Source organism: Ornithorhynchus anatinus, chromosome 2 (assembly GCF_004115215.2).
Source record: "Ornithorhynchus anatinus isolate Pmale09 chromosome 2, mOrnAna1.pri.v4, whole genome shotgun sequence".
Taxonomy (NCBI): domain Eukaryota; kingdom Metazoa; phylum Chordata; class Mammalia; order Monotremata; family Ornithorhynchidae; genus Ornithorhynchus; species Ornithorhynchus anatinus.
In genome coordinates this window covers 82,293,662-82,307,323 of record NC_041729.1, presented here as the reverse complement: position 1 = coordinate 82,307,323, position 13,662 = coordinate 82,293,662, and the positions used below count along the sequence as shown (strand labels likewise).

The window sequence follows — 13,662 nt, the reverse complement described above, 5'->3', positions numbered from 1 at the left end:
CGCCTCCTACGCTCCTATGCTCGAGCTGCTGAGCGCTGCTGGCGAAAGTCCAAGTACCAAGCCGACCTCACACACTTCAAATTTATCCTTTCCTGCCTTAACTCTGCCCTCTCCTCCGCCAGGCAAAGCTTCTTTTCCTCCCTCATCGACACCCACGCCCGTCACCCCCGCCGATTGTTCCGGACCTTTAACTCTCTCCTTAGGCCCCCTGTTCCTCCCCCTCCCCCATCTCTCACCCCCCAATGATCTGGCCACCTATTTCCTCACGAAAATCAACACGATCAGGTCTGAGCTCCCCAAAGTCACCCCTCTGCCTCTCCCCTCCCCCCCACCAACCCCCTCCCCTACTTTCCCATCCTTCCCTGCAGTATCCTCAGAGGAGATCTCCTCCCTCCTCGCAAGTGCCACCCCCTCCACCTGCGCCTCGGACCCCATTCCCTCTGACCTTCTTAAAACCATCGCCCCTGCCCTCCTCCCTTCCTTAACTTCTATTTTTAACCACTCAATCTCCAAGGGCTCCTTCCCCTCTGCCTTCAAACATGCCCACGTCTCCCCCATCCTAAAAAAACCCGCTCTTGACCCCACTTCCCTCTCCAGTTATCGTCCTATCTCCCTATTACCCTTCCTTTCCAAAATCCTAGAACGAGTCGTCTACAATCGATGCTTAGAATTCCTTAACTCCCATTCTCTCCTAGACCCCCTGCAATCTGGCTTCCGTCCCCTCCACTCTACCGAGACTGCTCTCTCTAAGGTCACCCGTGACCTCCTTCTTGCCAAATCCAATGGCTCCTACTCCATCCTGATCCTCCTTGACCTCTCTTCTGCCTTTGACACTGTCGACCATCCCCTCCTCCTCCATACCTTATCTCACCTTGGCTTCACGGACTCTGTCCTCTCCTGGTTCTCCTCTTACCTCTCTGGCCGATCATTCTCGGTCTCCTACGCTGGAGCCTCCTCCCCCTCCCATCCTTTAACTGTTGGAGTTCCTCAAGGGTCAGTTATTGGCCCTCTTCTGTTCTCCATTTACACTCACTCCCTCGGTGAACTCATCCGCTCTCACGGCTTTGACTACCATCTCTACGCAGATGACACGCAGATCTACATCTCCGCCCCTGTCCTCTCCCCCTCCCTTCAGGCTCGCATCTCCTCCTGCCTCCGGGACGTCTCCACCGGATGTCGGCCCGCCACCTAAAACTCAACATGAGCAAGACTGAGCTCCTCATCTTCCCTCCCAAACCCGGTCCTCTCCCAGACTTCTCTATCACCGTGGATGGCACGACCATCCTTACCGTCTCTCGGGCCCGCAATCTCGGTGTCATCCTTGACTCGTCTCTCTCGTTTACCCCACACATCCTATCCATTACCAAGACCTGCCGGTTTCACCTCTACAATATTGCCAAGATCCGCCCTTTCCTCTCCACCCAAACGGCTACCTTACTGTTACAGGCTCTCGTTATATCCCGGCTAGACTACTGTGTCAGCCTTCTCTCTGACCTCCCTTCCTCCTCTCTCGCCCCGCTCCAGTCTATTCTTCACTCCGCTGCCCGGCTCATCTTCCTGCAGAAACGATCTGGGCATGTCACTCCCCTTCTTAAACAACTCCAGTGGTTGCCTATCGACCTCCGCTCCAAACAAAAACTCCTCACTCTAGGCTTCAAGGCTCTCCATCACCTTGCCCCTTCCTACCTCTCCTCCCTTCTCTCTTTCTACCGCCCACCCCGCACGCTCCGCTCCTCTGCCGCCCACCTCCTCGCCGTCCCTCGGTCTCGCCTATCCCGCCGTCGACCCCTGGGTCACGTCCTCCCGCGGTCCTGGAACGCCCTCCCTCCTCACCTCCGCCAAACTGATTCTCTTTCCCTCTTCAAAACCCTACTTAAAAATCACCTCCTCCAAGAGGCGTTCCCAGACCGAGCTCCTCTTCCCCCTCTACTCCCTCTGCCATCCCCCCTTTACCTCTCCGCAGCTAAAGCCTCATTTTCCCCTTTTCCCTCTGCTCCTCCACCTCTCCCTTCCCATCCCCACAGCACTGTACTCGTCCGCTCAACTGTATATATTTTCGTTACCCTATTTATTTTGTTAATGAATTGTACATCGCCTTGATTCTATTTAGTTGCCATTGTTTTTATGAGATGTTCTTCCCCTTGACGCTGTTTAGTGCCATTGTTCTTGTCTGTCCGTCTCCCTCCCCCGATTAGACTGTAAGCCCGTCAAACGGCAGGGACTGTCTCCATCTGTTGCCGACTTGTTCAACCCAAGCGCTTAGTACAGTGCTCTGCACATAGTAAGCGCTCAATAAATACTATTGAATGAATGAATGAAAGGTAGTGGGTTCTAATCCCTGCTCTGCCACTTGTCAGCTGTGTGACTTTGGGCCAGTCACTTAATTTCTCTGTGCCTCAGTTACCTCATCTGTAAAATGGGGATTGACTGAACCCCAACATGTGACAACCTGATTACCTTGTATCTTCCTCAGCGCTTAGAACAGTCCTTGGCATATAGTAAGCACTTAATAAATACCCTTATTATTATTATCATCCACACCGACTCACTTGGTTCCGCCGCACCAGCTCACACTGTGAGATGCTGGCAACTATAGGACAGTGTGGAGCGATGGGGAAAAAATTATCCCTGGAAGATTTCATCAGCATCAGACATTGCTGTACTTCCACATTACCCACAAAGAACCGGTGACTATAGAACACTAGAGCAATGCTAATTTATCCTTTCCTTGACAGCTGTTTTTAGCCCTTGTATGTCAATCAGTCACTCTTATTGAGTGCTTACTGCGTTCAGAGCACTGTACTAAGTGCTTGGGAGAGTATATAACAATAAAACAGGGTTGGTAGACACATTCCATGCCCACAACCACCTCCCATCCCCTAGACTCCCTTAGAAGCCCATCTCCCTAGAAATGGATCAGCCCTCTCCAAGAGGTCTTCCCCATCTCTGCACACTTCCCACCCAGTTTTAGGACAAAGGCTGCTCATTTAGCATGTGCACTGTGAAAAAAACATTGCATTCTCTTTGAATCCAGAGAGCTGCAGAACAAGCCAAATTGTGTAACTAGGGAACTATGAACTCCCATTGTTACCCTTACCACTGCCTTGCAGTGACTGCCCTGGGACTTATTTGGTTCACCTGAAAAATGGAGATAATAATGTACTTTATTTAATAAGGTCTATATAATTCTTGGCATTTTGGGGGATTGAGCGAGTTCTTTCACGGTATTATAGTGGCACTTTTCTCAGTGGGAGAATTATATGGGTATCTCTCTGTGCACAGCACTTTTTAGGTGCTTGGGAACTAACAGAAATAGAAGACACAATCCTTATCCTTGGGGCTTACAATTTAGTGGGATCAACATAAATTGTTAAACTTAAAATAGGTAAAACATACAAATGATTAAAACAAAAATGACATCTTGGTAGTCCCTAGCAATCACGTAGATATTTTGCCATTTTGCAGAAGTGGATTGGGGCAGAGTTGCCTGCTTTTCCATTTTGAATGCAGAAGAAAAGAAGATGAAGTGACCTTTAGGAAAGAAGCAGAATGAACAGGGGTTGGGTGTGCCACATTCCATTCCTACAGCATCCCACCTGGCTCAAGCTGTCAACTTGCTGTGCATCAGTTTTGTCTTCATTCTTTTCCCTTTCCCCATCACTCTTTCCCCTTTCATATTTGACAGAGCATAGCTGTAGCTGTCCCCAACTTCTGTGAAATCACATCATCTCCCCAAAGGCTTTGCTGATTAATCTCTCATCTCCCCATTTTATACTGCCCCACCTCCAATTGCTACTTCAGCATGTCAATATCACTTGAGTACTCATAGTCTGAAGAGTATTTCTTTATATTCTGCTACTTTCTCCTATCGATCTAGTTTATTGTCTGTCTTTCCTACTAGGTGGTAATCTCCTTGGGGGAAGGGATGGGGCTGCTATTTTTATTGTACTCTTCCTAGCACTATATTGCTGTGCATATAGTAGATACCCAGTAAATACTATTGTTTACAATACTATTGTGAATACTCAGTAAATACAAATACTCCTCAAGTGGCAATTAGGTCATAAATACCTGATGATTTGATGTCCCTTTAGCTCAGCATAAAAACTGTCTATTGGAGACCTGGGATGATTAAGGCTGGAGTTCAGTTCATAAAACTGTGGGTGGAAATAATAGCTTCACCCAGTAGTTAGAAACCAAGGTGCAAAGCCCTGCCCCATTCCTTCCCCAGTTGTTGAATTAACACATACTGTTATGGGCGGAGTAATTGTTTCCTGAGAGTGAAACAGCTAACTTTTGACAAATTCTTGGCCCAGCAGTAATGTACAGTGCATGTTTTTTAGGGTTTGGGTTTTCTTTTTTTGGTGTTTGTGTATACGTGAACTTTTAGTTTTCCCCACCCATGCATTTTACAAACTCCCCTACTCCTTTCATCAAATTTTTTCAGTGACTCTCTTCCTAACCTTTATACAGACTTCCTTATATATGCCCAAATTGTCGCACCTCTTCCCTCCCCTTGTATCCTACAGGCACCATCCAGACAGGCACTATCCAGGGCCAGCTCAGCATTTTGTGACCCTAGGCAAAAAGAGGGATTTGGAAGGCCATTGAACCACAAGGCAAGAAGTAGAAGGTAGAAGGTCTTGTTTTTCTGGTTGGTAGAGCTGGCTCCTCTTTAATCATCATTCATGTAGCTCCTGAAGCCCCATATTTTCCACAAAGTCTTCCCTGACTAATTGGAAAAGGCAAACCATTCTCCCTAAAATGCAAAATCATGCATTTCCCATCATTTCTTCCATTTTCATCACACGGCTAAATACGCTATCCCCATCTATAAATGTAATTAGTTATCAATTTATTTTCTGAACATTTGCCTAGGTTTCCTTAATATGTCTTTTTGCATCAATATTGTCTGTGCTTGGATGGAAACTTCTAGGGGCAAGGCATGGCCACTTTAGTTTGCTTTGCATGGTGCTTTGTACAGTATTCCTACCCAAATAGAATAGGCCTTTGAAATAAAATCCTAACCCTAGAAAAATAGATATGTGATAAGTTCTTTGGCCTTTAACCAAAGGTATTGAGAGCTTACTGTGGGCAGAATGCTGTAATAAGCACTTGGGAGAGTACAATAAAACAGTTGATAGACAAGTTCCCTGTCCATAATGAGTTTACAATCTAGAGGGAAAGCTGGGCATGAATATAAATAATTTTTAGATATGAAGAGAAGGGCTGTGGGGCTGAGGGCAAGGAGAATACCAAATGCTCACAGGGCATAAACAAAGTGCATAGATGAGGCAGAAGGGAGACGGAGCTAGAGAAAAGAGGGCTTAATCAGTGAAGGCCTCTTAGAGGAAATAAGATGTTTCAAAAGCTTTGAAGGTAGAGGGCTGGTCTACCACATATGGAAAGGGAGGGAGTTCCAGGCTAGGGGAATGGTGAAGGAAGGGGGTCAGCAGCAAGATAGGTGAGATTGGGAACAGCGAGCAAGCTGGTGCTATAGGAGCAAAGCTTGCAGGCTAGGATGTAGTATGAGATCAGTGAGGTAAAGCAAGAGGGGCAAGCCGATTGAATGCTTTAAACCTGATGATAAGAAGTTTCTGTTTGAGGATGAAGGTGGATGGACAACCATTGGAGGTTCTTGAGGAGTGAAGAGATGTAGCCTGAATTTTTTTTAGAAAAATGATTGTCAACAGAGTGAAGTATGGGCAAGCCGATTGAATGCTTTAAACCTGATGATAAGAAGTTTCTGTTTGAGGATGAAGGTGGATGGACAACCATTGGAGGTTCTTGAGGAGTGAAGAGATGTAGCCTGAATTTTTTTTAGAAAAATGATTGTCAACAGAGTGAAGTATGGACTGGAGTAATAATAATAATGTTGGACTAGAGAAAGCAGGAGGCACGGAGGTCGGTGGGGAGGAAGATGCTGTAGTCACGGTGGGCTCGGATCAGCATAGCTTGAATGGAAAGTAAAGGGCAGATTTTAGCGATGTTGTGAAGGTTGAACTGCCAGGATTTGGTGACATTGAATATATGGGTTGTATGAGAGATGAATCGAGGACAACACCAAAGTTTCGGGGTCGTATGTGAGAGGTGAATTGAGGGCAACACTAAGGATACAGGCTTGTGTGATAGGGAGGATAGTGATATTGCATACAATGATGGGAAGGATGGTGACAACAGCATAAGGTTACAGTTTTGTGAGACAGGAAGGCTGGTGGTGCTGTCTACAGCGATGGGAAAGCCAGTGGGAGGACAGGGTTTGAGTGGGAAGATGTGTTCTGTTTTTAGACATAAGTTTGAGATGACAAGAGGACATCAAGTAGAGATGTCTTGGAGGCAGGAGGAAATGTGAGACTACAGAGAGAGTGAGCGATCAGGGCTGAGATGTAGATTTGGGTGCCAGCCACACAGAGGTGGGAGATGAAGCCACTTGAGTGAATGAATTCTCCAAGGGAGTGGGCGTGGATGGAGATTAGAAGGGGATTCAATACCTTTTCTCCCTCCTACTTATACTATAAACCCCACGTGGAACCTGATCATCTTGTGTCTATCCCAATGCTTAGTACAGTGCTTGGCATATAGTAAGTTCTTAACAAATACAGTGATTATTATTACCCCACAAGGATGTTTGGCAGTACAGTGAATTCTCCTATAACTCAGGAATTCTGTTTTAAAGAAACTCATGTTTTAGTAGTTTGATTTAATGAGGATGAATGGACTAGGGAATGGATAGCTCAAAGATAAAACATCCTTTGCAAGTCCTTTACAAGATAGTAAGGCTCAGGTGGAAAGTGTCACAGCATTTTGTCTTGAGCAACACCACATGTGTGTATGCACAATCATTTCTTAATTGAGTCTATTTGCATCAACTTTGGGATTGTGTTATACCAGAACAGACTTGTATGGGATAAGAAAAATCTCTATTTGTTATATCAGATTTTATCTAAAGCAGGTAAATGGAAGCATGCTATAGCAGATGGACTGTAATAATAATAATTGTGGTGTTTGCTGTGTGCTTGCTATGTTCCAGTCACTTTACTAAGCAATGAGGTAGATGCAAGGTAATCAGATTGGACACAGTCCATGTCTCATATGGGACTCACAGTCTTCATTCCCATTTTACAAATGAGGTAACTGAGGCACAGAGAAGTTAAGTGAATTACCAAGGTCACATAACGGACAGTTGGCAGAGCTGAGATTAAAACCCAAGTCCTTCTGACTCCTGGCACCATACTGTATCTACCTACTAGACTACCCTGTACCTACCCATTAAGCTATGCTGCTGTATTCTGAAACTCTTCAATTGTGACAATTTTACAAAATCAATATTGATGAAGTTCTGGGAACAGTAGAATTTGATCAATGTTTAGACTGTGAGCCCGTCTTTGGGCAGGGATTGTCTCTATCTGTTGCCAAATTGTGTAGTCCAAGCGCTTAGTACAGTAATAATAATAACGTTGGTATTTGTTAAGCGCTTACTACATGCAGAGCACTGTTCTAAGTGCTAGGGTAGATACAGGGGAATGAGGTTGTCCCACATGAGGCTCACAGTCTTCATCCCCATTTTACAAATGAGGGAACTGAGGCACAGAGAAGTGAAGTGACTTTCCCACAGTCACACAGCTGACAAGGGGCAGTGCTCTGCACATAGTAAGCACTCAGTAACTACTATTGAATGAATGAATGAATGTCAGAAACTCCCAGACCCATGCTCTGTTAGGTAACTTTTCCAAGAGAAGGGAGTGGTTGACATTGTTGAAGGCAACTGAGAGATTGAGGAGAAGTAGGGTGGAGTAGAAGCTGTTGGATTTGGCAAGAAGAAGGTCATTGGTGTGAAGTCATGAAGAGGCAGAAGCCAATTTGGAGGGGTCAAGCTGAGAATTGGAGGAAAAGCAGCAGAAGCAGTGGGTACAGACAACTCACTCAGGAAATTTGGAGAAGAATGGTAGGAGGGAGGTGGGACTATAGCAACAGAGCCATGGGGACATGGGAGGGTTTTTTTATCATAAGGAATACATGAACATATTTGAAATCAGTAATAATAATGATGGTATTTGTTAAACACTATGTGCAAAGCATTATTCTAAGTGCTGGGGGGATACAAGGTGATCAGATGGGGCTCATAGTCTTAATCCCCATTTTACAGATGAAGGTAACTGAGGCACAGAGAAGTGAAGTGATTTGTCCAAAGTCACACAGCTGACAAGAGGCAGAGCTGGGTTTAGAATCCAAGACCTCTGACTCCCAAGCCTGTGCGCTTTCCACTGAGTCACACTGCTTCTCGTGGAGAAGCTATTGGGAAGTGAATAATTAAAGATGGCAATCAGGGATGGAAGAAGAGACCTGGTTTGATTTACATTTTTGGGCTTTGAGTAAATGTATGAGAAGTGTATTTCCCAATTAAATAGTTTTAATCAAAATTTCTTTTTTAAACATGAGCTTTTTTAACATGTTTTGTTTTTATAGTTTCTGTAAACAGCAGCAGCTTTTTAAACGTTTGATAAAAACATGAAATTGTTATTATTCATATATATATATATATATATATATGTACTCACAAAAACATAAACTTAATTACTAGGGGCAAGAGAGGTTGAAGTAGAGTATTGAGTTGTGGAATTCAATTTTTTGGATATTTCAGAATTATGTAGGACTAGAATTTCTTTTTTCCAGTTAGGCAATCAGGAAAGTTCATTTAATGATCCACAAAGGTAGGTATTTGTTGAAAATCTAACATTTTGAAAGGATACTTTTTCTTTTTTACAAATGATTGTCTCTAATTTTTATTTTATCAACAATCCTGCTATCTTTAATCTCTTAGCAAAAGAGAGTTGATCTCTTAGCAAAAGGGTGATCTTTCTTTAAAACTTTGAGCTCTAAATTATTTGACTGCAAGCTCTTCCGATTTCAATTCCAGTATTATGGGGGAGATATATTTAGATTTTTGTCAATACATTTTTTGTCTTTAAAGTTTCCTCGCGCAGACTATTTTGGGATAATTTACTATCCCATAAACCTGTATTTACCACTAGACAATAGATTGAACTTTTCTCATGTGTTTAACTTGCTGCTTCAGTTTATGCTCAGTGGGTTTTCATTCAGCATCCAGACTCTGGTATTATAAAGTTTTTGAGAAGTTCAATAAATACCATATTTAATTGTTCAGATAGCTCTAGTGTTGTTCCAGGAGGGAATATTTTGCCTTTTGGTCTTAGTCTGCTTCTTCATAATGCTGGGTTTTATACTCATTAGTAAGGATTGACCGATGTGGGAAGAAGTGTCCAAGTAATATGAGTTTGGGAGATAAAAGAAAATAAAAAAAAGTCCTTAATGACCAACATTTGCTATATGGGGCTTTGCTTTGTTCAAACACTGTACTACATGTTCTGTAATAGATGGATGTTTGTTTCAGAAAGGCCCCAGTTTTATTTCTTTCTGCTTCCACCCCTTGCCCCCCCAAAACACACAAAGCTTTAAATGGTTTGTTTGATAGTGACCTTCTCCTGTTCCCATCCCTCTTTTCTTAGCTGCTGAGAAGATAACTAGGAAGCCAGCTAGCCAGTGTCTGTTAAGCTATAATAGAAGCAGTGGTATGTACAAAATTTGATTACTATTGTCAATACCAGATTGAATAAAAAAACGCACACCCAAGATAGATAATTGCTAAGTAAATGATCTCTTTAATTCAGTAGCTGCAGGAAGGAGGCTATCATCTTCTTTTCTTCTCTGAATGATAAGGAGTGGTCTAGGATAGTGAGTGGGTGACTGATGCTTAGTGAAGATAATTTAAAAAAGTAACTTGGTATAATCTGCCTTTCACAATCCTGCTATCTTTCGTTATTGACTCCGTGACTGATCTTTCACATTCAAATGGTTATGACCACAATAGCCATGTCCTTGACTATATATTTTATAAAGGTAGTTTTTTTATTCTAGAAAATTCTGTATGATTCCACCGAAACACATTGAGTAGTATGGTGGACTTTGTTTTTTTAGCAAATTGCTATTGAAAAAATTTCTCCCCTGTATAAGAGCCTCTTTAACATCAGTCAAGGGTACTTATTGAGGCCTATGTCCAGAGCACTGTAATGCCCGGAGAGAGTAAAATTAGACGGGAACCCTACCCTCAAGAATTCTGAATTTATGATGTCATTTCCACTAGCGTATCCCTAATTTTAGACTGTTTAACTTAGAGTTGGTTGCTCTCTTGCTTAATTCATTTGAATTTCAAATATGGAAAGGTGAAGGTTTTTATAATTATATATAATCTTATTTTGGAAACCTATATTAGGGACAACAAATTTTGATGGTTCTGTGATCAAAATTGTAAGAACTTCTGAAAAAACAAAACCCCATTTATGAGCTTATACTGTTAACTTTAAGATTATGCCACCACCATTCTCTATGGATAATCCTAGCTTCTAATTACTCTCAAGTATCTTTTTGAGTTTCCTCCTCCACCCAAGTATATCTGTCTTGCTAAAAAGTCATCAGCAATAGCATTGGAGTATCAGCAGTATGCAGAACTTGTAATGCTTATGCACATACACTCTCCTAAGTGCTTAGTACAGTGTGAGCACTCAATAAATGATTGAATGAATGAACAGAATAAAAGTCACCTTTGAGGACCATTCAGTCTCATGGTTTGGAGGGAAAAGATGCAGACGACTTTATTTTGGAAGATTTGGTAACAGGTTTCATAACCTTCAGCCCCTTGTGTATAAGAGCAGCACGGATATGAGAGAGTGTACGTGCGTGTTTTGGGTGGGAAGGGAAGATGAGGTGTATGGAGAGGGGTGGAGGTTTTCCCCTTACCAGTCAGACACAATGTTTTATAGTCACAACTCTCAAAACAGGAAGCTAAGTTGTAGTGTGTTCCACTAACTGAATATTATGTCAGCGCCACTTGAAATGTATTTAGTTCATTATTTGCTTTTGTTTTTCTACAGAAATAGTTGTAGATCTCTTCAGCCATAAAGTGCAGCTTCCTGGTTTGTTCACGAGGTGTTTGGGTTAATACGTTCAGGCAGATCTCATATGAGAGAAATGACTGCTACCAAAAAAAAAAGACATCCCAGTGTGCAGTTCGCTTACTGCCTTCAATATCCGCTTCCTCTGCGTCTTGTCTCTTTTAGTTTAGAACATTTATGGTGATGAGCATTCAGGCTGCCACAGCATTTCAATGGAAAACATGCAGGTTTTCTTTGCTGAGAAGTACAACTACGTTAACAGGTGGACTTCTAGCTGGTAAGTTCATAAAGTGACTTGTATGTTGGCTTGATGGGGGCTAGCAGTCCGCTTCTAAGTTAGGGAAACCAGTGAAAGCAGGATTCTCTCCCATGCTAGCCAACTTTTATACTCAGGAAACATAGATTGTGTTTCGTTAACAAAGAGCTGCTGAAATTATGGCAGGAAATAGAAGGGGGAAAAAACAGGCTGCAGTCTGATATTTATGATATAACAATGTTGCTGGGCACTGACAAACAACAGAGTAATGTTTTTAAATTTCTTCAGAAAGAGGTAACTTAATAAGTTATCAAATAATTTATAAAGAAAGTATTTGAGGGCCATATGATAGTAGTAATACCCTTTATTAAGCAGCTGCTGTTTGCACAGGACTGTTTTAGGTGCTGGGAAAAAATATACGGATGAGAATTAGACACAGTCCCTGCCTCCAAAAAGGGATACACAATCTAGGAATCTTTTAAAGCTTATCATGTTTGGTAGGAGTGGAAGATGTATGGTTTTTCACTCCCTCCATGGCAGTTGAGTTAACTCTGTGAGTAGACTGTTTTGTCCTTATCCATTTGGGTAAAGTTTTGTTTATTCTTTGTGGGTACGTGGGGAGTGCTCTGCTTGTTGAATTTACTACCCTACCATATTTGATTTACTATGTAAGAAGACTAGAAAGACCACTTTTTCCTCTTTTTGTAGGGAGCTAGAAAAGGAGCGTATTAGATATTGGCAAACTATTTCAGAGAACAGGTAACCTGCCATTTCCTTTCAGTGGTAAGCTTGTCAGAATATATTGGAGAAACAAAATGCACTCCTCCTTTGTTCAGAATGTTATTTCCTTATGTTGGTTTTAGTACAATGCCCTACACATAGTAAGTGCTTAGTAAGTGCTATTCATGTGAAATTTTTGCTTCTGAGAAAAATACTGACAGACTGTGCAATCTTCAATAGTGCAACAGAGCAATAAACGGTTGGGAGACCATTGTAGCAGAAAGATCAGCCTGGAGGGCAGAAATTGGGAGATATCAATCATATTTATTGACTGCTTACTTTGTATAGGGCACTGTACTAAATTGATAGATTATAGATTATGTTCCCTGTTGTTAGATTTGATATAGCTGATAGACTATATTCCCTCCAACAAGGAATTTACAGTCTAGAGGGAAAGGCATTAATATGAACAAATGAATTATGGATAAATGCTGTGGGGCTGAGGGTGGGGTGCATAAAGGGTACAAATCCAAGTGCAAGGGTGACACAGAAGGGAGTGAGAGAAGAGGAAATGAGGACTTAATAGGGGAAGGCTTCTTGAAGGAGCAATGCTTTTAATTAGGCTTTGAAGGTGGGAAGAGTAGTCATCTGTAGGATGTGAACAGGGAGGGTGTTCCGAGCCAGAGGCTAGATATGGGCAGAGGTTTGCGGTGAGATAGATTGCAGTGAGGTACAGCGAATAGGTTGGCATTAGAGGACTGAAGTGTGTGGATTGGGTTGTAGTAGGAAATCGTAAAGGTAAGGTAGGAGCAGGCATTAAGCACTTAGCTTTAATGCTAATTGTAAGGAGTTTCTGCTTGCTGTAGAGATAGATGGGCAACCTCTTGAGTTGGGAAACAGACTGAATGGCTTTGTAGAAAAATGATCTGGGAAGCCATGAAGTATGTACTAAAGTGGGCAGAGATCAAATGCAGGGAAGTCAGCAAGGAGGCGGGAGAGAGTAAATGCTTTGATCAACATAGTAGCAGTTGGAATGGAGAAGAAAGGGCTGATTTTTAGTGCTGTTGTGAAGGCTGAACTGATAAGATTTGGTTATAAATTGAATATATGGCTTTAATGAGAGAAATGAGTCGAGGATAATAGTAAGGCTTGTGAGACAGGGAGGATGGTGATGTTGTTTATAGTGATGAAAAAGACAAGGGGAGGATAGGGGAGGATAGTCCATGTTTCCCACTCCTCAAGAACCCTCAATGGTTGCCCATCCATCTCTGTATCAAACAAAAACTCTTTACCATCATCTTTAAAGCACTCCATCACCTTGGCCCCCCCATAACTCACCATGCTACTCTTCTAGTACAACCCAGCCTGCAAACTTCACTCCTCTAATGCCAACTGACTCAATGTAACTCGATCGCATCTGTCTCACTTCAGACCTCTTGCCTTTGTCCTGCCTCTGGCATGGAGCGACCTTCCTTTTCACATTCCACAGAATATGTGTGTGTGTTGTCAAGTGCAGCAGCGGTACAAGCTTCGTAATCTGCCGACATTGCCATAAAACTGTAAGGTTCCTTGTTTGGATTCTCAACTCTGGAACTCTCACCGTGTCTCAACACTGGCGTCATTCATATTAGGCTGAAAGACTACCCTCCCTTGGTTAATTTGATGGATTGTCAAGGGGTTGAAATAGACTAACCCTGCTTGTCACAATACAGGCCC

The 13,662-nt window shown here is 42.6% G+C and overlaps 1 protein-coding gene across 4 annotated transcripts in view; it reads left to right on the top strand.

The window, feature by feature from the left end:
- The window catches only part of UTRN (utrophin), a 609,179-nt gene that overhangs the window by 54,151 nt on the left and 541,366 nt on the right, over positions 1-13,662 (top strand). For 3 of the 4 annotated variants that reach the window (XM_029047843.2, XM_029047848.2, XM_029047829.2), the window contains exon 1: positions 11,116-11,247. The exons of the other annotated variant lie outside the window; for it this stretch is intronic. In XM_029047843.2, coding sequence (XP_028903676.1) covers positions 11,148-11,247 — 100 coding nt within the window. In that variant the 5' untranslated portion in view covers positions 11,116-11,147. Of the gene's footprint in view, positions 1-11,115; positions 11,248-13,662 lie in introns of those variants that run through there. 4 annotated transcript variants of the gene reach the window in all.